Source organism: Syngnathoides biaculeatus, chromosome 8 (genome assembly GCF_019802595.1).
Source record: "Syngnathoides biaculeatus isolate LvHL_M chromosome 8, ASM1980259v1, whole genome shotgun sequence".
NCBI classification, from domain to species: Eukaryota; Metazoa; Chordata; class Actinopteri; order Syngnathiformes; family Syngnathidae; genus Syngnathoides; species Syngnathoides biaculeatus.
In genome coordinates, this window is record NC_084647.1 from 18,434,636 (window position 1) to 18,459,876 (window position 25,241).

The following is a 25,241-nucleotide window of genomic DNA, read 5'->3' on the forward strand; positions in this document are numbered from 1 at the left end:
ATGTCCTGTAAAAATACAGATCGTTATGGTCTCCTTACATCGTGTAATTGGCTTCAGGGGCTGAAGGTTTGATCCTGAGACCAAAAATGTAATTTATTGTTTATGGCTGACCGCACGCTATTTTGTTTCTACAGGTACGACAGTTACGGTCGTCTGACCAACGTGACTCACCCGACGGGCCGTGTGAGCAGCTTCCGCGCCGACGACGACAGCGCCGTCCACGTCCGGGCGGAGGGCGCTGCCAAGGAGGACGTGACGCTCACCACCAACCTGTCGGCCTCGGGCACCTTCTACACACTCATGCAGGGTGAGTACTTGGAATTGTTTAAAAAAATTTACCAGAGGTGGACCAAGTAATCACACTGTGTACTTAAGTAGAAATCTAGGTACTTGTAAGGAGAAGTATACTGTAGGTGTGCGACAGAATACTTGGAAAATTTTCATAGGTTTGCTCATATTGAAGAGTAACTAAGTCTTTTTGACAAAGTTCGGAATAGAAAGTACAGATATCCTCATGACCTCATGTGGGTCATAACTGGGCTGACCCACTACTACTGCTCAGATGGAAATCCGGAGTCTTGAGCCATGCTGCTACAATTTTAACCAGCAACAATAATTGGACACTCTAAATTGCCCCTAAGTGTGATTGTGAGTGCGACTGTTGTCCGTCTCCATGTGCCCTGCGATTGGCTGGCAATCAGTTCAGGGTGTACCCTGCCTCCTGCCCGTTGACAGCTGGGATAGGCTCTAGCACTCCCCGTGACCCTCGTGAGGATAAGCGGTGAAGAAAATGAATGGATGGACATGTAAAGATGTCTCAATAATCCAATAATTGCCAGTCCTGCTATTAACTAGTCCATCAGTGAAATCAATCTAAGAGTCAAAATCTTGATCCTCTTTCTGTAGCTAACATGTAAAACACCAAATATGAAGAATGAAGCAATGAAAATAAGTACAATTTCATCGCTGAAAGAAGAAAAGGATTTAGTCTTGGTTTGGTCTTGTCTTGGTCTTGTTTTCCTTTCTTTGTGTCCTGATCCTAATTCTGTGTGACATCATCAAAAAAAATACTAATAATTCTAAATGTCGCTTACAGTGTGTTTGAATGGTTGATTTGAAGTCCTTAATATGACATCATATAGATACATTTATGGCCACAGTTTACAGCAACTAAACAGGTGTGTCTTCCCTCTAACTTAGTAAATTGTAAAGTGTGGCGGGCTCCAAGGCAGACTGGCTGCATCTATTGATTGTGTGTTGTGACACACAATGGCAGTGATGCATACGAGACGTGGAGGGTTTTCTCGCGAGTCCCCCGTTTGCGTTGAGGCGCTCTCACATTTTTTGATGTCCTTCTTTGTGCCCGACCACTTCATCGATCGCCGGGTAATGGTGTTGATTATTTTGGGACCTGTTGTAACTCTCCAAAGACAACACCCCCCCTAAGCACCATTACATACTACGGACTCCTTTCACAGCTGATACTTGAGATGTCCAACTCCAATCCCCCCCCCCCTTTCTGTGATCCTGTCCACCAGTCATCTCTGTGTCATGACCTTGTCTCTGACATCTGTTCGCCAGTCCTTCGGCGCCAGCGACCCGACCTGCTAATTAATTGGCTATTGTCTTGCCGCGGAGGTGGCAAAAATGCTCACACCCTGTAGTACAAGAATGGTGGGTTGTGAAAAGTCTTTGCACTTTATTACATCCCACGTCTGTTGTTGAGCACGAACCTCAGGGCCCTCCATCACGTCACGTAGCCGTGTTCAAGATTGCGGCCGGATAGGAGTAAGGTTTAATTACAAGGCTCTTCCGGCAGCTGGATGCAATATATCTCACTCTCCCTTTGAATCTGAAGGGGGTATACTAAAGCTGTCATCACGCATTGCATACTGCCATACGCCACCTACCCAAAGCAGCTATCTCGCTCAAGGTGTTCCTACTGCTCTCCAAAATTTACACTAATGTTTTTTTTACACCTTCAAATGAATCTCTTTGCTGTCCAAGTACCACCATAATGCCAACCGTATACTGGTCCACATTTAGCTATAAAACAATAATTGGCAAGACCCCACCCTATCCTCCCTCTCTGCTCACCGTGCATACCACCACCCGCAATCTGCACTCCAGCAGTTTTTATTACCCTAATTTCCAGCCTACAGAGTGCACCGGATTATAAACCTCACCCAGTACATTTGTAAAGGAAATACCACTTTGTACATACATAAGACGGACCTGCAGCCATAAGTGCCCACATTGAAACCCAGATTGAAACACGAGATATTTACAAAGAAAGACGGTAAACAGAGTTTTCACATTTTTATGCTATATCTTAGCTTAACATATTAACAACACAGTAGCACGAACAGGTCTGGTTTAAAAAAAAAACAAAAAAAAAAACATACCAGTTAAAAGAAAAAAAACAACCACGGCAGCTACACAGTAGCACAGCACTAATAGAGCCGGTTAAAAAAAAAAAAAAATCACTCAGACACGGCAGTGACACAGCAGAAACATGCTAGCACAGCACGAACAGGGCCGGATACAAAAAAAAACATACCAGTAAAAATCACTGAGACACAGCAGTAACACAGCAGCAACATGCTAGCACAACGCTAACAGGGCCAGACCGGTAAAAGTCGCTTTCTCGGCACATACACTCCACTGGTCTGACTCTTACCTTTTCATCTTGAGTGCCCCTTTGTGGCCGTTAGAAAAAAATGCACAAATTATCCACATCACCGCATAAACGAGCAGGGTTGAAAGCGTGTGAAAGAAGTTGCTATTTAGAGGGCGAAATTACAGTAAGATCTTTGTTCCCTCACTCCATACTACTTTTGATTTTCCAGCCCCAAACGACTGGAAGCAATAAAACTGATTACAGTCATTCCAATAACAAGGTTGTAAAGGTTTTGTGAGGGGTACAGCACATGATCACTTCACCTGTTTTTAATCCTGTTATGAACCTTGTATTCTTTATACACTATGATAGCATGTAAATATGTAACTATCTCCTTGTGCAGTTTGTTGTACATTTTTTATTTGCTTTTATTTAGCTTTCGTGTACTATGCTGCGTGCAGCCAGGTCAGCATTCCAAATGAGAATCAGTTCCCGATTGCCTTTCCCGAGTAAATAAAGAAATAAAAGTACCACCATAACGCCCAACATTTAAATGCAGGAGCATAGCAGTAGCGTCGTGTTTGCTGTAGTTCATCAAAAACAAGACAGTAATTTTGTTGTGAGCAAATGTAGCACTATGCACAGTTCAATATTAACACAGCACTAAAATATACTAAGGTAAGAACTGCTTAAATAATGTTTGTTGTATTATTATTGCTTGGCTACTCTTACTTTTGTTTGCACTTGTATGACCATTAAAAATGGTAAAATGTGATTCAAAAGTTTGTCTCCAAAGGTTTTCACCCTGGAACCAATTATTTGGGAGTCTGGTTATTTCCCAAGCGAAAATTGACTGCAAATTAGCAAAATCAGAGGTTGGCCAGCATCTTGGAATGTGCTGTGATGCTGTGATTAAAGAAAGTAAATAACGAAACTAGCTACTAAAGAGTACACGACGAAGACCTTCTCGACTCCTACTCTATTTTCATCTGCTATATTATCACCCTATTATGTATCGCCCACATATACCGCCAGTCACAATAATGATAATGAGTGTTTTTATCACTTTTCAGAGGTGAGAATGTTATTATATCTGCTCTACATAGAATGGATGAGTCCACAATATGGATTTCAAAGAGCGAAACAAAAATCCTGGCAGTCTGTATCTTAAAGCCGCCGGCTCGGTACACGGGTACCGGCGCGCTCGCTCCAGTTCAGCGGCATTTGGAGCCTCGTTTAGCCTCGGGGGAGGGGCCCCCGCAGACCCCATGTCGACCTGCGTGATGGAGAGAGGAAAGGGCCGGCGAAAGGTCAGCCTGCCACCTCTGCTCATTTCTTTGTCTTGGCAGCACAACAAAGAGAGAGGAAGACATAACGCACTCTTGTCGTGCTTGTTGTTTAGCGCCGGCGAAGAACGCGTTCCAGCCGCTTAAATCCGTCATGACAACACGCGGGAATGACAACATATATTTTTCTTTTCTTCCAGGCTCTTCTCCGCACTCATTAATGTTTGACAAGCCATTAGTAGCTACTTAAGGAGGTTAATGCGCACAGTTTTTTTTTTCATTCATGTTTTTTTTTTTTTTGTTTTTTTTTTTGACGGTTGTGCACGAGACGTGCGGAAACACTAAATCTGCAATTTGGGATTATTTGCTTTGTTTTCCATTGGTCAGCTCCCTGTTTCTTCCAACATCAGCCGAGGCTGCCGCAAAAGTTGTTTCAAAAAAAAAAAAAGTTTAAAAAATTTTTGCAGGAGCTGTAAGAGCCGCTGGCCATTGATCTTGCTTGGGCCAGGCGCTGCGTTATTGCAGAGTTTCAGTTAAATACTGCTGCCGCTGCTGAAGGTTCTCCTTTTTTAATTTTGCTGAGCAGCCATTTTTGTTCATTACGGGGTGCCCTGGCGCAGATGAATATTAGATTATGTCCTCTTTCATTAAGTGTGAGATGCTCTGATTGTAAGAGGTTGCTGAAGTAACTACTACTCTGCTTGGTACTCAAGTAGAAGTACAGATTCAGTGCAAAAAAGAACAAGGTAAAGGTAGAAGTAATGATTCAAATCCTGTTGTTAAAAGTCAAGATTTTCAGTTCTTAAGCAAGATTTAAATGTGGACTCACTCCACTCCTAAAAAAAAAAAGTACTGTAACACTGCATGTCTTGTTGAAGAGGTGACTGACTCCTTTGCTGAACATTTTCCAGATCAAGTGAGCAACAGCTATTTTATCGGGCTGGACGGCTCCTTGCGGCTGGCCTTGGCCAACGGCATGGAGGTGTCGCTGCACACGGAACCCCACCTACTGTCCGGCACGGTCCACCCCACCGTCAGCAAGCGGAACATCACGCTGGCTTTGGACAACGGCCTCAACCTGGTGGAGTGGAGGCAGAGGAAGGAGCAGGCCCGCGGCCAGGTCACCGTCTACGGCCGCAGGCTACGGGTGAGAAGGCCTTTACCTTGTCAGATCGGAAGTGTGCTCATGGAAGGATCCCAAGCAAAGTTTTTCAACAATCTGGTATTTGTAAAGCTGGTTTTACGGTGGACTGGAAAAAAAAGCACTTTATACAGTGAAAAAAATAAGTATTTCAACACCCTGCTATATTGCAAGTTCTCCCACTGAGAAATCATGAAGGGGTCTGAAATTTTCATCGTGGGTGCGTGTCCACTGTGAGAGAGATAATCTAAAAAGAAAAATCCAGAAATTACAATGTATGATTTTTCAACAATTTATTTGTGTGATACAGCTGCAAATAAGTATTTGAACACCTGTCTATGAGCTACAATTCTGACCCTCAAAGACCTGTTAGTCCGCCTTTAAAAGTCCACCTCCACTCCATGGATTATCCTGAATCAGATGCAACTGTGTGAGGTCGTTAGCTGCATAAAAACACTTGTCCACCCCATACAATCACTAACATAGTCAGGACCAGAGAGCTGTCCAAAGACACCAGAGACAAAATTGCACAACTCCACATGGCTGAAAAGGTCTACGGAGAGATTGCCAAGCATCTTGGTGAAAAAAGGTCCACTGTTGGAGCAATCATCAGAAAATGGACGAAGCTAAACATGACGGTCAATCTCAATCGGGGGTGGAGCCCCATGCAAGATATCACCTCGTGGGGTCTCAATGATCCTTAGAAAGGTGGGAAATCAGCCCAGGACTATGAGACAGGACTTGGTCAATGACCTAAAAAAACCTGGAACAACTGTTTCCAAGGTGACTGTTGGTAATACAGTAAGACGTCATGGTTTGAAATCATGCACGGCACGGAAGGTTCCCCTGCTTAAAGCAACACATGTCAAAGCCCGTTTTAAGTTTGCAAATTTGGATGATACAGAGGAGTCATGGGAGAAAATTTTGTGGTCAGATGAGACAAAAATGTAACTTTTTGGTCATAATTCCACTAACCGTGTTTGGAGGAAGATGAATGATGAGTTCCATCCCAAGAACACCATCCCTACTGTGCAGCATGGGGGTGGTAGCATCTATCTTGCTGTTATTATTTTCTATTTCAGGAAAACGGGCATTAGAACAGTTGTGTGTAGACTTTTTAGATGGACTGTAGATTGCTTAACGCAATTTTTTTAGGATCATGTGCTAAAATAGACATACTAAGAAAACGCTTTTGTCTTTGTTCGTCCTCAGAACAAAACGCTAAACAACATGCTGCTTTTGTGTTCTTGCCCTGACAGGACAACCAAGCAACAGCTTTTTGTCTTTTTTTTCACCCCCTTTCTTTTTTTCAAGCCACGTTGCCTTGCACATTCTCCAGCAGGCGACACCGCTAATGGGGAGGTGCCACTTTGTCTGTCATCGGCTGTTCATTTAATGGCCCCGTTGTCCCTGTGGAAGTGCAAGCGTCTAATGTATGTTACAGACAATGGCCCTCGGGGGTGAGATAGGGAAAGCGGAGCAGCCTAATAGCGATGGAGCAAGTAGGGACGAGCAGAGCTGGAATCATTGAGCGACCTTGAGTGGCGTGTCAAGTGATATTACGTGGGTGGCTGGCTGGCTGGCTGGCTGGCTGGCTGGCTGGGCTCGACGCGTGTCGAGGGTTGGGGGCAGGGGATCTCAAATTTAAAAAAAAAGCCTCTGACTTGACAGATCTTTGAAGTCAAAGAAGACACGAGGGGAGATAAAGCATTTTGGATTTCGGGTGTCGCTTGGAGTTTGTTGTGATCCTCGAGTTGACCCCCCCGTCACTTTGGCTCTCCCCCCGCAGGCCGACCGCGATGCCAATGATTTATGGTGCAGAGGCGCCGCACCTCTGTTTGCTCTCACGGGGTCGGCAGTTTGCCCGACGCAGTGCGAGGACAGACAGTGGTGGGAAAACGTGTGGCACCTGAAGGTTGCTTCGTACAGTTCTGTTTAATACGTTGAAGGGAAAGAATTTCTCTACACCCTTGGAAATGACCCTTGCTTGATTACATCATTTGTTCTGAAAAATTATCACCATAAACTGGGATGATTCATTTATTATAATACAATATTATTGAAAGTAATGTTTGAGGAACAGTGTTATACTGCAGTATGTGATTGAGTAGAATCAGATTAGATCAGATTAGCCATCCATTTTCTTTGCCGATTATCCTCACGAGGGTTGCGGTGGGGGCTGGAGCCTATCCCAGCTGTCAGCGGGAAGGAGGCGTTGTACACCCTGAACTGGTCACCAACCAATCGCAGGGCACGTACAGACAAACAGGCACACTCACAATCACACCCAGGGCAATTTAGAGTGTCCAATTAATGTTGCACGTTTTTGGGATGTGGGAGGAAACCGGAGAGCCTGAAGAAAACCCACACAGGCACGAGAGAACATGCAAACTCCACAGAGGCAGGGCTGGGATTTGAACCCCGGTCCTCAAAACGGTGAGGCAGATGTGCTATCACTGACTCATGCAACTCATTAATCCCATGTAGTCTTCCATCCATGCGAAACTGAGCATTATTAGCTCTGTACTGGCCATAATTTTTACAGAGTTTATAATGGTGTCTCATTAGCATTTAGCTCCAGAGCCCAAATTTCCTTTCAACTATCAAAGATTGCGTTGGCCAATCATGACTTTCCAGTGTTACATGCACTCTGTCCAGTGAAAAGCGAGTAAGGAAAATTCTCTAAATGATCTTGAGAATGGATCTTCTCATATATATTGTATTAAAATGATGTGTTATTTTGCTCCACGAAAATACCTTGGCCTCCTCGCTTGTTTTCTTGCATTTGTTATATTCCGTGATGGATGACAACAGCACAATATTCTGGAGGACAGTTTTTCAAATTCGGTATTGTCTCTTTTAGTTTGCTTGTTTTATGGCCTATTTCCTCTTCGACTGTGTCCGTTTTGAAAGAGATCTTCCAAGTGAGTTTCCCCCGTCCCCCAGGACTGTTGAAACTGCGCTTGTAAGAGTTTTTCTTTCAGCCCGTTGAGTCTTTGACAGAGCGCATCCTGACACGAGGACATTTTTGCACTCATTTTTCACCGGTTCATTTCCTATTAGCACAAATGTTTTTGGACAGACGCCATTAACCTGTACAAACGTGATCTTTTTTCGAACCGCCCCGGGATTACCGGAGTGTTCTGTAAGGACAAAATCGATACGTCTTTTACTTTTGTTCGGCTGGCGTAGTTGCACGAGAATGCCTGGCCTTGGTTTGAGGGAAAATGTTTTGTTGTTGTGTTGTGGTTGTTATTCCATTACAAGATAACTGGAGAAGTAGTTTTCAAACTGCTAATTGGCAAAGTTCTTGGTTGCACTTACATAAAAGCATTTTGTCACATACGCATGTACAGTGTAAACGGAATTGCATTATTTTTTTCTTTTAAGAGACTAATTTCAAGGCGATAAAAGCCGACCTCGGGAATCTGTTGCTTTCTCAGCAAAAAGTGACCTTCTCAATTAGGTATCAGTGACAGTAATTGCCTCTTGTGTAATTGTCCCTTCACAGATGAGAGACCTTAGCGTGCTTTTGTCAGCGGGAGATTGGAAAAGACAACCCCACGCCCACCCCCACCCAACCTGAATACCTCAAACCGTTGCACCCTCATCTTTGGCGCCTGCCTTGAAAATAGCCGAAAGCGTCAATGTTTTTTTTTTTAAGCGGTCACCTGACGCTAACCTGTGCATTTTAATCAAAGCAGCGTTTAATTCAAGGCAGAAAACCTCCTCCGCCTCTTTGGAGATACGTTAGTGTTTGAAGCGATGCCCTCTGTGGCGGTCTTCTTTCATCGACTCCTTAAGAGATATTTCACTTCACTGGCGTCTGCTTTCAGGCTCAGGCTCTAAGATCCTCCACACAAGCACCCTCCAGATGGGTTTTAATGGCAGTCATGTTTGTGTTCCTTGCCAGGGTGCAGTTCAACATAGTCATCAAACTATTGTACGTTGTTCAGCAAATGGGCCAGTCTGTATGGTTCCAAAATGGAACTGCAGTTACCGTGTCGACTGGTCGACTAATAGGTTTAACCCCTTGTGTGTTGTACTTGAGATGACCAACACAGCACACCACTTAGATAACCCCATTTCTCCTCTGACAATCTCCTCCCCCGATCCATGTCTACCATTGTACCATGACCTGTGAGAGGCAGCTCCAATTCCGAATGTTTGACCTCAGGAGTCCCTGGATTGAGCCAACTTGCCGGTTACTGCAATTAAGAATTTGCCAGCATGAATAATGAACACATTTTATATTTATGATTGTTGGCAGCAAACAGATTGAGTAGGAAAAATCCCTCTTTCCACATCAGGGAGAAGAGATAGCGAGGGTGAATGACTTCAAATACTTGGGGTCAACAATAGAGAGCAATGGAGAGTGTGGTAAAGAAGTGAAGAAACGGGTCCAAGTGGGGTGGAACAGTTGGCGGAAGGTGTCTGGTGTTCTATGAAGGGCAAAGTTTATAAAACAGTGGTGTGGGCGTCCATGATGTACGGATTATAGACGGTGCCACCGAAGAAACAACAGGAAGCAGAACTGGAGGTAGCAGAAATGAAGATGCTGACATTCTTGCTTGGAGTGAACAGGTTGGATAGGATTAGAAACGAGCTCATTAGAGGGACAGCCAAAGTTGGATGTTTTAGAGACAAGGTGAGAGAGAGCAGACTTGGATGGTTTGGACATGTCCAGAGGCGAGAGAGCGAGTTTGTTGGTAGGAGGATGCTGAGGATGGAGCTGCCAGGCAAAAGAGCGAGAGGAAGACCAAAGAGAAGGTTGATGGATGTTGTGAAGGAGGACATGAGGACAGTGGGCGTTAGAGAGGAGGATGCACGAGATGGGCTTAGATGGAAAAAGATGACACGCTGTGGCGACCCCTAACGAGACAAGCCGAAAGGAAAAGAAGAAGAAGAATCTTTTTTTATGGGGACAGAAAACACTCCGCTTCATCCCATTTTGGTTTGTTTGTACCACGCTGAAACAATTTTCACCATACGTAGGAGGTTCAGAGGCAGCTAACTATTGGTGTGAAAACGGTCCTTGCAAACGCGACTGACTCTTCGTAGCACAGTTGGTCTTTTTGGCTGTCATCTCTCCTTGGAAGATGCCTTTTGACTCTATGCCAACCCCAACATGACCTTAAGGATTACATTCTGTCTTTCCAAATCCCTCCAAAGCCCAAAGCCACTTTGTCCAGCTTTGTGCCAGTTTACCGAAGATCCAAAATGAGAGTAATCAGCACCTGGCACTTGTTTGCCCGCATGCAGTCAGAATGGATTTAATGATCATTGCGGCCTTAATGGGCTCGGCATGATTTGGAATGCTCCAACTCACATTTTACAGGGTTTTTCTCTCACACATACAAAGAAGAGAATTAATTTTAAAATGTAGTCACTGCAGTAGCTCCTGCAACCCGTCCAAAAATCTCTTGACCTGTAGTCTATACTTTTTGAGATGAACATAGCCCATCTCATCTGACCACGCGCCTTTCTTCATCCGTAGGTTCACAACAGGAACTTGTTGTCCCTGGACTTCGATCGAATTACCAGGACCGAAAAGGTCTACGACGACCACAGAAAATTTACCCTGCGAATCCACTACGACCACGCCGGGCGGCCGACTCTCTGGGCCCCGAGCAGCCGCCTGAATGGGGTCAATGTAACCTACTCGACCGGCGGTTATGTGGCGGGCATCCAGAGAGGCACCATGTCGGTACGCATGGAGTACGACCACAAAGGCAGAATCACCTCCAAGATATTTGCGGATGGTAAATCGTGGACCTACACGTACCTGGAAAAGGTAAGAATTAGAGTGTTAGTAAATAAAGACGTCATTTGATATGTATTAGCACTTCAAAGTTGAATTCATTGCAAGATGTTAATACACTGCATTATCAGGCTATAGCACAAATATCAGCAGCACTTATAATTAAAACCTGTCGGTTCACTGCAGATGTTACGCTTTTTTTTTTTTTTTTTTTTTTGTGTCTGACGAGTTCACCCCTGAGTAGCTCAGATGAGTGGCAAATGCTAATGTCACTGTTTGCTTTCAATTCTTTGGTGTAAAATGTGAGAAGCTGCAATTCTTTGCAGCCCAGAGACGGGATGTGTTAATAGGAGCCAGTCACCTTGATACGAGTCACTTTTCTGGCTTCCCCTGAAAGCACTGAAATGCCACAATCTTGCTGGAACAAACTTACAACACATTTGAATAGTACACGTTGAGGCCCAAGATGGGACTCACATGGATAATTACCGGGCACTGAAGAAACATTTCACAATCCTTAATACAGTGGAACAGTTCTCAAACCACCCTGTTCACGAACAATTTGTTTTACGAAAAAGATCCAAGATAAATCTTACTTTATTTCACTCACAGTGTTACAATGCAAAAGTCCTTTGCTCAGTAGGTCATATTTGAGGGATCTTTTTTTTTTCTTGCTGGATAATAAGCCCTCAGTCTGTCTCCTGAAATTTGAAAGAAACTGAAAAGTTCAAGTGATGATGGGATTAGAAAGCCTTATTGTATTACTGTTGAATAGAAGGAAACCATAGCTGAATATTTTGCAATGATTTGGTAGCAAAAATTCGGATAGTTCGTTTCGGGCCTTGAACGGATGAATTCTGTTCACATTTATTTGAATGGGAAAAATGTCATGTTTTCACTCATGAATTAAGTTCTTTACCAAGGCCCCACTTAACAGTTATGTTGGAAAGTTTGTTATAATGTTTGGAACATTTATTCAACATGAAATGTGTTTTCTTGCAGTCCATGGTGTTGTTGCTCTACAGCCAGAGACAGTACATCTTTGAATTCGACAAGAATGACAGACTCTCGTCAGTGACCATGCCCAACGTGGCACGTCAGACCCTGGAGACGGCGCTCTCGGTCGGCTACTACAGAAACACGTACCGGCCTCCCGAGGGTAACGCCTCAGTACTGCAGGACTACAGTGAGGAAGGCCGACTATTGCAGACCACCTACCTAGGGACGGGCCGGCGCATCATCTACAAGTACGGCAAGCTGTCCAAACTGCTCGAGATTCTCTACGACACCACCCGCATCGGCTTCTCCTACGACGAGGTGGCCGGCATGCTCAAGACCGTCAACCTGCAAAGCGAGGGCTTCACCTGCACCATCCGCTACCGCCAGATCGGCCCACTGATTGACCGGCAGATTTTTCGGTTCAGCGAAGAGGGCATGGTCAACGCTAGATTTGACTACGTCTATGACAACAGCTTCCGTGTCACTAGCATGCAGGCAGTCATAAATGAGACGCCACTGCCCATCGACCTGTACCGCTATGACGACGTGTCCGGTAAGGCGGAACAGTTTGGAAAGTTCGGCGTCATCTACTACGACATCAACCAGATCATCACCACGGCGGTCATGACGCATACCAAACACTTTGACGCGTATGGTCGCGTGAAAGAGGTGCAGTACGAAATTTTCCGCTCCCTCATGTACTGGATGATGGTGCAGTACGACAACATGGGCCGCGTGGTTGCCAAGGAGCTGAAAGTGGGGCCCTACGCCAACACCACGCGCTACACCTACGAGTACGACTCCGACGGCCAGCTCCAGGTGGTCTCTATCAACGACAAGCCCTTGTGGCGCTACAGCTATGACCTCAATGGGAACCTGCATCTCCTCAGCCCGGGCAACAGTGCACGCTTAACGCCATTACGTTATGATATCCGGGACCGCATAACTCGCTTGGGCGATATCCAGTACAGGATGGATGAGGACGGCTTCCTCCGACAGCGAGGCAATGACTACTTTGACTATAACTCAGCTGGACTTTTGGTGAAGGTGTACAACAAAGCGAGCGGGTGGAATATCCGCTACCGCTACGACGGCCTGGGTCGTAGAGTGTCCAGCCGGAGCAGCTTGGGCCACCACCTGCAGTTCTTCTACGCAGATCTGTCCAGCCCCACCCGGGTCACCCACATGTACAACCACACGAGCTCCGAGATCACGTCGCTGTACTACGACCTGCAGGGCCACCTGTTCGCCATGGAACTGAGCAGCGGCGACGAGTTCTACGTGGCCTGCGACAACATCGGTACGCCTCTGGCCGTGTTTAGCGGCTCAGGCCACATGATCAAGCAGGTGCTCCACACGGCATTCGGCGAGGTCTACGTCGACACCAACCCAAGCTTCCAGGTCATCATCGGCTACCAAGGCGGCCTGTACGAGCCCCTCAGCAGGCTGGTGCACATGGGCCGCAGGGACTACGACGTTCTCGCCGGGCGCTGGACCACCCCCGACCACGACGTCTGGAAACGTCTCAACAGCGGCCACATCGTGCCGTTCAACTTGTACATGTTCAAAAATAACAACCCACTCAGCAACAATGAGGAGATCAAGTGCTACATGACGGGTGAGTCACATGTGGTTGCACAAGTGTGTTTCACAACTTCTGTTGAGCCGAGGTATAGATTTTACTCTGTAAAAATCTCATTAGCAACAAAATTGTCACAAATTGAAAAAATAAATGAATAAAAATGAAACAAAAATATTTAATTGCTGGCGGGATGGTGCCTCAGCTGGTAAAGCGTTGGCTTCACAGTTCTGAGGTCTCTGGTTCAATCCCAGACCCGCCTGTGTGGAGTTTGCATGTCCTCCCACATCCAAGAAACATGCAACATTAATTGGACACCCTAAATTGCCCCTAGGTGTGATTGTGAGTGCGGCTGTTTCTCTCTGTGCCCTGTGATTGGCTGGCAACCAGTTCAGGGTGTACCCTGCCTCCTGCCCGTTGACAGCTGGGATAGGCTCCAGCACTCCCCGAGACACTTGTGAGGATAAGTGGCGAAGTAAAGGGATGGATATTTAATTGCTTGGATGCCACAACAGGGCACCAACAGCTACTTTTTGTACTATATGGAACAAAAGTATGGCCTAACTAAATAAAGCACCTCCCCCGGAGTTCAACGTAACACCAAAAAAGGGCCAAAGCTAATTTTTTTTTATATGCTGAACTGTGCATATGTGGAGGTTCACTGTATAAATGCCGAAATAATCATGATCTCATCTCAGTTTCCTCACAATACGATTTACTCAGTATGAGATCTGGGCCTTTTTAGATTGCACGCAAAACTGGCAAAAGATAGCTACACACTTTATTTGTACCATCTGCCAACATTTAGTAGTTGTGCATGATACTATACTTTCCGACGTAGCTCGATGGACAAAGATACATTATTTGTATTAGCAGGCTGGCTTGCGTAGTTGTAAGACTGAGCTGTGAGAGGCAGCGCGGTGCCGCACGGCATCCAAAATGCCGTCAAACACAAAGAAGACTTCTTCTTGTCTTTTCTATTCTAGTGAATGACTTTTAAGTCATGTTTTATACAAACACTCTGCACAGCCGGTTGCTCCTCTATTTGTGTAACAACAGCACCAGCTCCAAATGGCTTTCTGATTGGCTATTGTTCCCTTTCACATCACAATCACAGAATCCCTGGGTCGGCGCAACTCGACAATGCTTAAAATTAGCCCAATTGTCGTTGTGCGTGTACCTAAGTAAAGTAAAACATCCGGATGTGCAAAGTTGTCAAGACTACATTTCCAACCCCGGAACCCTGAAAAGAATGTTTTGATGTGAAACATTTATGCGATCATAAAAATATGAATGTAAGGAGCGGGTAACCTCAAACTACTGTACGGTCACTGCCCGTGTCCACGGGGTGGGTGTACGTAGTCGAATAGAAATAGCAATGCGGGCAGCTGTTAGGTGAGTCCCACCAGAGCAATCAATAATGCATATGAGTTTTTTATGGTGCTAAAATTACACGTCAAGGGGGAAGAGAGAGCCACATATCTCCCTGCCCCCTCTTTGTGAGAGTTGATGTTGCTCGCAGTGCACCGAGTGACGCTCACTTCAGGGTGACGGGGAGCCTCAGAACACCGCACCATTTGCATTAACATACAAATACCTGCTCTGGAGATCATACCGACTCCCGGGTTCTGATGTATTCTGGAGAAATGTTGTTGTCAGCCGCCGTTTTGATGCCACCAGAGCACGTTATTTTGACGCAGTGAATCACAAGTCATAGATCAAGTATTGAGGTCACTGAGAAACAAAAGGCTGCACGGAATATTTCCTGCTTATCCATCTCTTATTTACACGTCTTTCTCCTCGTCGCGGCTTCTTTGCCTGGGGAAATGTGCTGTCCTGATGACAGTTGGCGGGCTAGGATGCTAATTAGCGCATTAAACAGCACAAATATGTACCTGCAAATATCACTTTGGAGCTGTTAGATCCTGCTCTGGGCTTTAAGATCTCCCTGCTATCAACACGTGCCTACATGAATCTCCATCTTTGTTTCAATTTTGTTGTGTCGCCATGACAAAATGGTGCACGCTAAAGGTGTGGTCCGGTTGTTTCTTTGGGGAACCACTTTTGTAGCAATGTAATGAAATTATATATTGGCCAGGCCTTTTCTTACATTGAACAATAATATAACTTTTAACAAGCACAGTTTTGTCTTTGCTCCCATTTTTCATGATCTGAACTCAAAGAGCTTTTCCTTTGCCAAGATAATCCATCCATTCCACGTGTGCCATCAGCTGACCGCAATTAAATGACACTCAAATAGGTGCAGTTTTATTGTATTGAGGGAGTCCGGAGAGTTAGAAAACCAGTCAGTATCTTGCATGACCACCATTTGCCTCACGCAGTGAAAAACATTTATTGCAAAGATGTGCCTTTTGCAATAATTTTGTTCTAAAATGTGCACTTTTACTGCATTGGGGATGATGGATTACTTCGGCGGAGGAGAAGTGCTCACTAAGGGATTTAGACCAGTTTCTGAACGATATTTAAGAGCAGCCTTTTGTGTACTTTAGAAAAAAAAGTCTTGGATGTTTGATTTCAGCTCGTGAAAAATGGGAGAAGAACGAGTGTTGCGTTTGTTTTTGTTCAGTGTAAGAGCCTGTAACTGTTGAATCATTTCAAACTCGCTAAACAACATTTCTCTTTTTGAAAAAAAATTGGTTTGCGGATGATTTGATGTAAAATAAAAAGGTGGTACAATACACTGGAAGGTATTGGAGACGTGCCTTTTGCGTACTCAAAGGGAACAATGCTGAACTCGCCCCATTGCTTTCTTTCTTTGTGCCGAAGAGGAGGCAAACGCTCCAAAAAGGAACACAGAGGAGAAGTGGCGGCACAATGGATTTATTGAAACACTCGCCAAGTTCACTCGTCACGGCATTTACTTACTTGAAGCAAAACAACACGACACTCGAGTCGAATACACGGAATTGCCTCAGCCGCGTCTTACTCACAAACCGTTTGTGCGCATTCTGTTTATTCAGGAATGCGTCTGTTGCCGATCGTCAACAACACGTAGTCTGTGTTCCCATCTAGGAAACACCGAGCGAAGTAAACATCCCGTTTTTCGGCGTCGTTTAGGAGTGAACGCCGTTTGAATGCTAAGCAGACTTGCTGCTACGCAGCTGCGGGAGGGATCGCCTCAGCTGTGATGGATGCCACTGGCATTTCATTCACTTACCAAGGTCCGTTCAAACAAAAGCGGATATCAATTTTTGAAAATAACTACATCAAAATAAAACATTTAGCAGCGCTGTCAAAACAAAATGGCAAAAGTACTCAGACTTTGTTTTTAAATACAAGGACATTCATTTTGCAAAAATACTCTGATAAATTACAATGACTGATTCGAATGTTGAAAGTACATACTGAAATGTCTTCTTCTTTTCCTTTCGGCTTGTCCCGTTAGGGGTCGCCACAGCGTGTCATCTTTTGCCATCTTAGCCTATCTCCTGCATCTTCCTCTCTAACCCCAACTGCCCTCATGTCTTCCCTCACCACATCCATAAACCTTCTCTTTGGTCTTCCTCTCGCTCTTTTGCCTGGGAGCGCCATCCTCAGCATCCTTCTACCAATATACTCACTCTCTCGCCTCTGAACATGTCCAAACCATCGAAGTCTGCTCTCTCGAATCTTGTCTCCAAAACATCCAGCTTTGGCTGTCCCTCTAATGAGCTCATTTCTAATCCTATCCAACCTGGTCACTCCGAGCGAGAACCTCAACATCTTCATTTCTGCCACCTCCAGTTCTGCTTCGTGTTGTTTCTTCAGTGCCACTGTCTCTAATCCGTACATCATGGCCGGCCTCACCACTGTTTTGTAAACTTTGCCCTTCATCCTAGCAGACACTCTTCTGTCACATAACACACCAGACACCTTTCGCCAGCTGTTCCAACCTGCTTGGACCCGTTTCTTCACTTCCTGACCACACTCTCCATTGCTCTGTATTGTTGACCCCAAGTATTTGAAGTCGTCCACCCTCGCTATCTCTTCTCCCTGTAGCCTCACTCTTCCCCCTCTACTTTTCTCATTCACGCACATATATTCTGTTTTACTTCGGCTAAGCTTCATTCCTCTCCTTTCCAGTGCATGTCTCCATCTTTCCAATTGTTCCTCTGCGTGCTCCCTGCTTTCACTGCATATGACAATATCATCTGCGAACATCATGGTCCAAGGGGATTCCAGTCTAACCTCATCTGTCAGCCTATCCATTACCACTGCAAACAGGAAGGGGCTCAGAGCTGATCCCTGATGCAGTCCCACCTCCACCTTAAATTCCTCTGTCACACCTAAGGCACACCTCACCATTGTTCTGCTGCCATCATACATGTCCTGTACTATTTTAACATACTTCTCTGCCACACCAGACTTACGCATGCAGTACCACAGTTCCTCTCTTGGTACTCTGTCATAGGCTTTCTCTAGATCCACAAAGACACAATGTAGCTCCTTCTGACCTTCTCTGTACTTTTCCACGAGCATCCTCAAGGCAAATAATGCATCTGTGGTACTCTTTCTAGGCATGAAACCATACTGTTGCTCGCAGATACTTACTTCTGTCCTGAGTCTAGCCTCCACTACTCTTTCCCATAACTTCATTGTGTGGCTCATCAACTTTATTCCTCTATAGTTCCCACAGCTCTGAACATCCCCTTTGTTCTTAAAAATGGGAACTAGAACACTTTTCCTCCATTCTTCAGGCATCTTTTCGCCCGCTAGTATTCTGTTGAATAAGTTGGTCAAAAACTCCACAGCCATCTCTCCAAATTGCTTCCATACCTCTACCGGTATGTCATCAGGACCAACTGCCTTTCCAGTTTTCATCCTTTGTAGTGCCTTTCTGACTTCCCCCTTAGTAATCATTTCCACTTCCTGGTCCTTCACTCTTGCCTCTTCAACTCTTCCTTCTCTCTCATTTTCTTCATTCATCACTTCTCAAAGTATTCTTTCCATCTATTTAGTACACTACCGGCACCAGTCAACACATTTCCATCTCTATCCTTAATCACCCTTACCTGGTGCACATCCTTCCCATCTCTATCCCTCTGTCTGGCCAACCTGTAGAGATCCTTTTCTCCTTCTTTCGTGTCCAACCTGGTGTACATGTCTTCATATGCCTCTTGTTTAGCCTTTGCCACCTCTACCTTTGCCCTACGTCGCATCTCGATGTACTCCTTTCGCCTCTCCTCAGTCCTCTCAGTATCCCACTTCTTCTTCGCTAATCTCTTTCCTTGTATGACTCCCTGTATTTTGGGGTTCCACCACCAAGTCTCCTTCTCCCCTTTCCTACCAGATGACACACCAAGTACTCTCCTGCCTGTCTCTCTGATCACCTTGGCTATCGTCGTCCAGTCTTCCGGGAGCTTCGGTTGTCCATCGAGAGCCTGTCTCACCTCTTTCCGGAAGGCCGCACAACATTCTTCCTTTCTCAGCTTCCACCACATGGTTCTCTGCTCTACCTTTGTCTTCTTAATCTTCCTACCCACCACCAGAATCATCTTACATACTACCATCCTATGCTGTCGAGCTACACTCTCCCCTACCACTACTTTACAGTCAGTAACCTCCTTCAGATTACATCGTCTGCACAAAATATAATCTACCTGCGTGGTTCTACCTCCGCTCTTGTAGGTCACTATATGTTCCTCCCTCTTCTGGAAATAAGTGTTCACTACAGCCATCTCCATCCTTTTGTAAAGTCCACCACCATCTGCCCTTCAAAGTTCCTTTCCTGGATGCCGTACTTACCCATCACTTCTTCATCGCCCCTGTTTCCTTTACCAATATGTCCATTACAATCTGCACCAATCACAACTCTCTCGCTGTCTGGGATGCTCAGAACTACTTCATCTAGTTCCTTCCAGAATTTCTCTTTCAACTCTAGGTCACATCCTACCTGTGGTGCATAGCCGCTAACCACATTATACATAACACCCTCAATTTCAAATTTTAGTCTCATCACTCGATCTGATACTCTTTTTACCTCCAAGACATTCTTAGCCAGCTCTTCCTTTAAAATAACCCCTACTCCATTTCTCTTCCCATCTACTCCGTGGTAGAATAATTTAAACCCTGCTCCCAAACTTCTAGCCTTACTACCTTTCCACCTGCTCTCTTGGATGCACAGAATATCAAACTTTCTCCTAATCATCATGTCAACCAACTCCTGTGCTTTTCCTGTCATAGTCCCAACATTCAAAGTCCCTACACTCAGTTGTAGGCTCTGTGCATTCCTCTTTTTCTTCTGACGCTGGATCCGGTTTCCTCCTCTTCTTTGTCTTCGACCCACAGTAGCTGAATTTCCACCGACGCCCTGTAGGTTAGCAGTGCCGGGGGCGGGCGTTGTTAACCCGGGCCACGACCGATCCGGTATGGGATTCTTTAGATGAACGCTCATATTTGTTTGGCACAGTTTTTACGCCGGATGCCCTTCCTGACGCAACCCTCTGCATTTATCCGGGCTTGGGACCGGCCTACAGATTGCACTGGTTTGTGCCCCCATAGGGCTGCATTTAAAGTACATACTGAAATGTAACAGAGTAAAAAAAATACACGCTCTGAACTCTTCTCTGAACAAGATAGAATATTCGTTTTTGACAATTTGACGCAAATAATCTGGCCTCAACTGCCAACAGGTCGTGCAAGACCAAAAGAAAGGCTGCCGCAATGTCATTGATTTGTACATCAATCAGTTCGGACAGTACAGAACACGGATGGCCAATACAGTTCTGCCTTGAGATACGAGCTAAATTTGTTGTATGAGCATGCGCGCAACTCTACACGCTCATATTTCAAATCATATTTACACATTGTACACACTGTTACAACCTCCACTCACCACGCCAATTTAAAAAAATGCAATCAAGAAAAAAAACGAGGCTTTATATAGGTTTGAACATTGCAAAAATTTGCAGTATTTGCATACCTAAGTGAAATGTAAAGAATTGAACAATTTTTGTGACATTTTTTGCTTAAATTCAATGGATAATGCGCTGTTCCTTCTGGTGTATGTGCCTTGGCCAAATCGTGGCAGTATAATACGATGATAAAGACACATGAAGAATTTTAAACGATTCAGAAAGATGCATCAATATTAGTCCATCTTGACAGAGGACGAAGAATATATGCCTTTGAGTATTGTCACGTTATCTGTCTACATATGTTGCTAGTTGTTTGTGTTCAAATATCTCTTCCTTGAAGGGTTCTCTAGGTTCGATTACCCGTCCCTATTTTTTCTGGCTTATAAATCCCAAAGATCATGATTATTCAATCAAGATCTCAACCGCAGTTGACTTTACCACTCTCGATTTCTCTCTCTTTTTTTTTTTACATCGTTTTATCATTGGTGGAGTTTGAAAAAGTAACAAGTAGGAGTAAAAAGTACTGTAGTAAGTACTATCTTGAGCACAAAGTTGACATTTCAAATGCATGGAATTGAATGTGGTCAGGCAAATAAATATTCAAGTACAGAAAACTGCAAAATCGACTTTCGTACTGTAAGAGTGAAACCTCAATTTAACTGACCCTGAGCAAAATACCAGTTGGAACTTAAAATAAAGACTTAAAAAGGCGTCAGTGAGGTAGGTTTGGACAAACTTTTAAACCTTTCAAATATTTACTTCTTTTCTAAATATTTATTAGCACTGGACTGGATGTTTTAGGGCACAGAAAATCCATAATAATTTTGTATTGTACATACTTAGACGATGCTGAATGCAAGTCGCACGCGGAACCAAGCGGTATTTGGCCCGGGTGCTATTTGAGGCGTCGCATTATCATGCCAGTCCCAGATGATTCCTGCATCTCATTAGAATAGAGAATACTGTATTCCCCAAGTCTCAGCTGCTCACAAATGACACCATATTACGATATATAATTATCGACACAACAGAGTAGCTCGGGCGCCGTTTCCCACCGGCGGAGCCCCCCCCCACCGAGTGCCACCTGCGGGAGTGAGTCAGTGCAGATGTCTGGAGGATTTATTGCAGCTTATCTGCTCTCACAAACAAATGCAGTGCCAGATCACGACCACGAGCGAGAAGTATTTTAAATTATATTCAGAATACAAAATGGTTCCCAGGTTTGTTCAACATGCTTTTTTTTTTTACCAAACTACCCTATGGATTAATGACAGAATACTTCAGATCAGTGATTCACAACCGCTGGGCCGATCAGTGATCATCAGGTGTGCAGCAGGACATGACCATATTGAACTGAAAGGGTCTGGAAGCAATTATGTAATTTTTTTTTTTTTGTTCAGATTCTCTATGCCAGCAATGTATAGTCACAGACAGATCAATGAAATGCTCTTCCACTAAATATCAGAAGATACCGTTCTCCTGTGTACCCACCAGTGAACTAAACTGGCCCAGATTTCAGTTTTGAGTAAATCCTGACAAGATCCTATTTTTTAATTGAGTAATTTTTTTTGGTGGTGCCATGAGATTCTTCTATCATAAAACATGTGCCCTTGCTCAATAAATATTTGGAAACACTGATTTACTTTTTTGTTCTTTTCTTTTCTTGCTGAAGTTAGCCCAGTTCAAGGGGTCCACACCTTTTGGGATGGGTGTCAAATAATGGCAGATTTTTGCTATTCCCAGCAGAACTCAGTCGTTACGTATTCACTACTACTACTGGAGTGTACTCTGGACACTTTTGAAGAGATGGTACGGCTTCGTCATTGGTTAAATCCATGTCATATGATTTATGGATGTCATGTGGTTAACCAGCCTCTCCATTTTGGCTATGCTTATAGTGTCGATCTGTGGGAGCCTTGGTCAGTTTTTGCCCTTTTCTAAGTGGATTTTCCGCAAAATGGTTTTGTTGTGTGGCTGGTGGCTCGTCACTCATTCCAGACAAGGCATCCCAATATATTTTCCTTTTTTTAAACAATCAGAGCCTATTCCTTTTAATCTCAGATTGACATAAATACTGCAAGGTTTCTCTGGAAAATATCCAGGGATTGGCATTTACCAATACCTGGTTTCGGTATTGAGCCAATGTCGGCCTTATTTCAATGTATCGAATACAATGGTGCCTTGGTTCTCGAACACAATCCGTTCCAGAAGGCTGGTTGAAAACCAAAACGTTTGAAAACCAAAGCATGTTTTCCATTAAGATGAATGGAAAATGAAATAATGCATTCCAAGTCTAAAATATTGTTTTTTTTAAGCAATTTGTTTTAGCTTTTTCTGATAATAAACTGCATAGTAGAGATACATGTATAGTTTAAATACTTTATATAATTAAATCATTTAAGAAATATATTTATTTTTTGGTTAAAATGTATGCTTTAGCCTAGTAGAGTATGCTAGGCTGGGAATGCATTGCCGTATCTGTAGCAACTCGGCCCCCAGCCTTTTTTTATTAACAAAAGTGCAGAATAAATTTAAACAAGCAATAATGAGGGGGAAAAAACAAATTGTTTTTTTATTTTCACAGAAAGTACGTAACATGAAAAAAAATTAACTTGTAACTTGAGGTAGGGTTAATGGAACAAAAGAAAAAAGCAATGCAAAGCAACAATTTGAGATGTCTTTGGTGGGGGGTGACTCTTTTCACAAAGAACAAATCTAATGTTTGTTTCTGCCATCTTTTAAGCACTTTTCTAGCGTGGCTCATAACAACATCATTAAAATTTTGCCGTGCTCTGCAACATTCAGCTTTATTCTGGTGATGAACTTCTACAAAATTATGGATGTCGTTCCATTTAGCGCAGATAGCTTTAATATCGGCACTTGAGACATCCTTCCTGCCGTCAGCCTCATCAGACGACATCTCCTCCCTTCCTCACCAACGCTATCGCAAAAAAATCTCGAAATTTTCGTTCAAAAACCGATTTGTATGAAAACCAAGACGTTCAAAAACCGAGGTACCACTGTACTAGTGAAGGTTGCCGATACCATCCATCAATACTTAAGGCAATCAAATCTTGACATCAAGTAAGTCCGTCCGTTTGACACTCTGGCAAAGCATTGTCCGCATCAGAAAGAAAAGAACGTCAATTATCTGTCATTGTGGCAATTGAGATTTTATGCATCAAAAGTATTAGTGGTGTCTTCACTCAGGATGGGCTGAGTAGTCAAGAGTAAATACTTGTACTGGTATCAGTCTGAAAAAAGGTCTCAAGGCTCCCTAAAAATATCACTTACTGATGGCAAATTTAAAGAATCATCATGGTGACTGTAAACGTCCAGTCTTTCTTAAAAATGACTTTGAACTGGCGCAGTCAGCAGCTAATCACAGGGCACATTCAGACAAATAAGCACTTACACCAATTGGGAATTTAGAGTAGAGTATAGAAAATCCACGGAAGTACAGTGAGAACACGCAAAATCCTCACAGGGGGTCTGGTTTAAAGTTTTATTCTGTTCTTTGCCTCTCTGGCTCTCCGCAGATGTGAACAGCTGGCTGGTGACGTTCGGCTTCCAGCTCTACAACGTCATCCCCGGTTATCGCAAGCCAAACACGGACACCGTGGAGCCGTCCTACGAACTGGTCCACACGCAGATCAAGACGCAGGAGTGGGACAGCACCAAGGTGAGACCTTTCCCCGCCTCCCGTCTTGACATCGTTAGCGAGCTAGACACGCTCTATAGCCGCAGTCCCAGAGGAAGTGCCGGCTATCAACCCCCGCAAACACGACCCAGTGAGCCAGGCCCTGGCCTCTTGTCCTCTTCTCGGGAAACGGGGGGGTTCGGGCTAAACAGCCCTTGTAATTGTCCTGCCATTAGGGAAATTCACTCTCCATTCCCTCCACCACCGGCCATTGATTTCATCTCAAGTCTTCAACCCTCAGCCAAGGTCTGCGAATTAGGAGACACGTGCCGATTCCCGCGCTTTAGCCAAGCCTTGAAAGTCGCTCCCCCCCTCAATCGCCTGAATTATTGAGGAGGCCACTGTTGTCGCACGGGCTTCAGTTACAGCGAGACCGCCGAACGCCTCCCGTCGGATTGGTGTCGGCAGACACTCTGGCTGCCATCTAAACTCGGTGTCATCCATTAGTGAACAGTCATCTGACAGGCCGGTCACAGTCCGCAGAGGCCTTTCAAAATTCAGAGTTAGGAAAAAGAGCTGGAAACAAAAGCTGGAGGATAGCCGATGTGCACAAGGTTGACCAAAGCATTTAGACACGATTCGTTAAATTACAAATTATTCGCACGGAGAAATTTTGGAGGAGAGTACATCGTACAGTCAGATGTACAACAGTTCAATGCATATACAGTACCGGGAAATCCAGTCCATAAGGAGCGCTTGGGAGTCCATATTTCCCACGTAGGAAATCTCACTTTCGTGCACATCCAGGAAAGATTGCAGACACAGTTTCCCTCCCCGTGCTCGTTGCGTGAACCTCACCCAAGGTGCCAATCTACAAAGCGGCAAAGGCAACAGAGGAAATGGCTTATTGAATCTCGAGACATTTGCATTTCAAATATTTCCAGGGGAGATATGTCGGGGAAAAGTCTTCTGCCTAGATTAGACGGAATAAATAAAAAAGCCCCCCCCCCTCCCCCCTCCACTTAGCTCCTCCATTGAAGGGCATAGACAGTCTATTCTCGCCACCTCAGAAGTCATCTTTTAATCAACTCTTTCAAAAGCCAGGAAAGAAGGAAAACATGGCTTTTTGTTGAATCCGATCGATTGTCAATTTGGGGCCGGCTAATCATGTTTTGTATGCCTAAAAGTCCAATTTAAGGGATTTCCAGGTGTAATGCGATCTTTCTAGGGGTCTCTCACAATATGTATATATGTATATGTATATGTACATGGTTATTTTTGGATTATTTTTCAGGAGACACATAATAGTCATCTTATTGTCTAAAATTTCATTTCAGGGTCCTTGTACACATTATAGC

General features: G+C 44.4%; 1 protein-coding gene across 10 annotated transcripts in view; it reads left to right on the plus strand.

Annotated features, from left to right (window-relative positions):
• The window catches only part of tenm4 (teneurin transmembrane protein 4), a 298,762-nt gene that overhangs the window by 269,136 nt on the left and 4,385 nt on the right, over positions 1 to 25,241 (plus strand). For all 10 annotated transcript variants that reach the window (XM_061826837.1, XM_061826843.1, XM_061826844.1 and 7 more), the window contains 5 exons: positions 135 to 307; positions 4,818 to 5,053; positions 10,545 to 10,841; positions 11,811 to 13,425; positions 23,783 to 23,925. In XM_061826837.1, the coding sequence (XP_061682821.1) occupies positions 135 to 307; positions 4,818 to 5,053; positions 10,545 to 10,841; positions 11,811 to 13,425; positions 23,783 to 23,925 (2,464 nt within the window). The remainder of the gene's footprint in view (positions 1 to 134; positions 308 to 4,817; positions 5,054 to 10,544; positions 10,842 to 11,810; positions 13,426 to 23,782; positions 23,926 to 25,241) is intronic.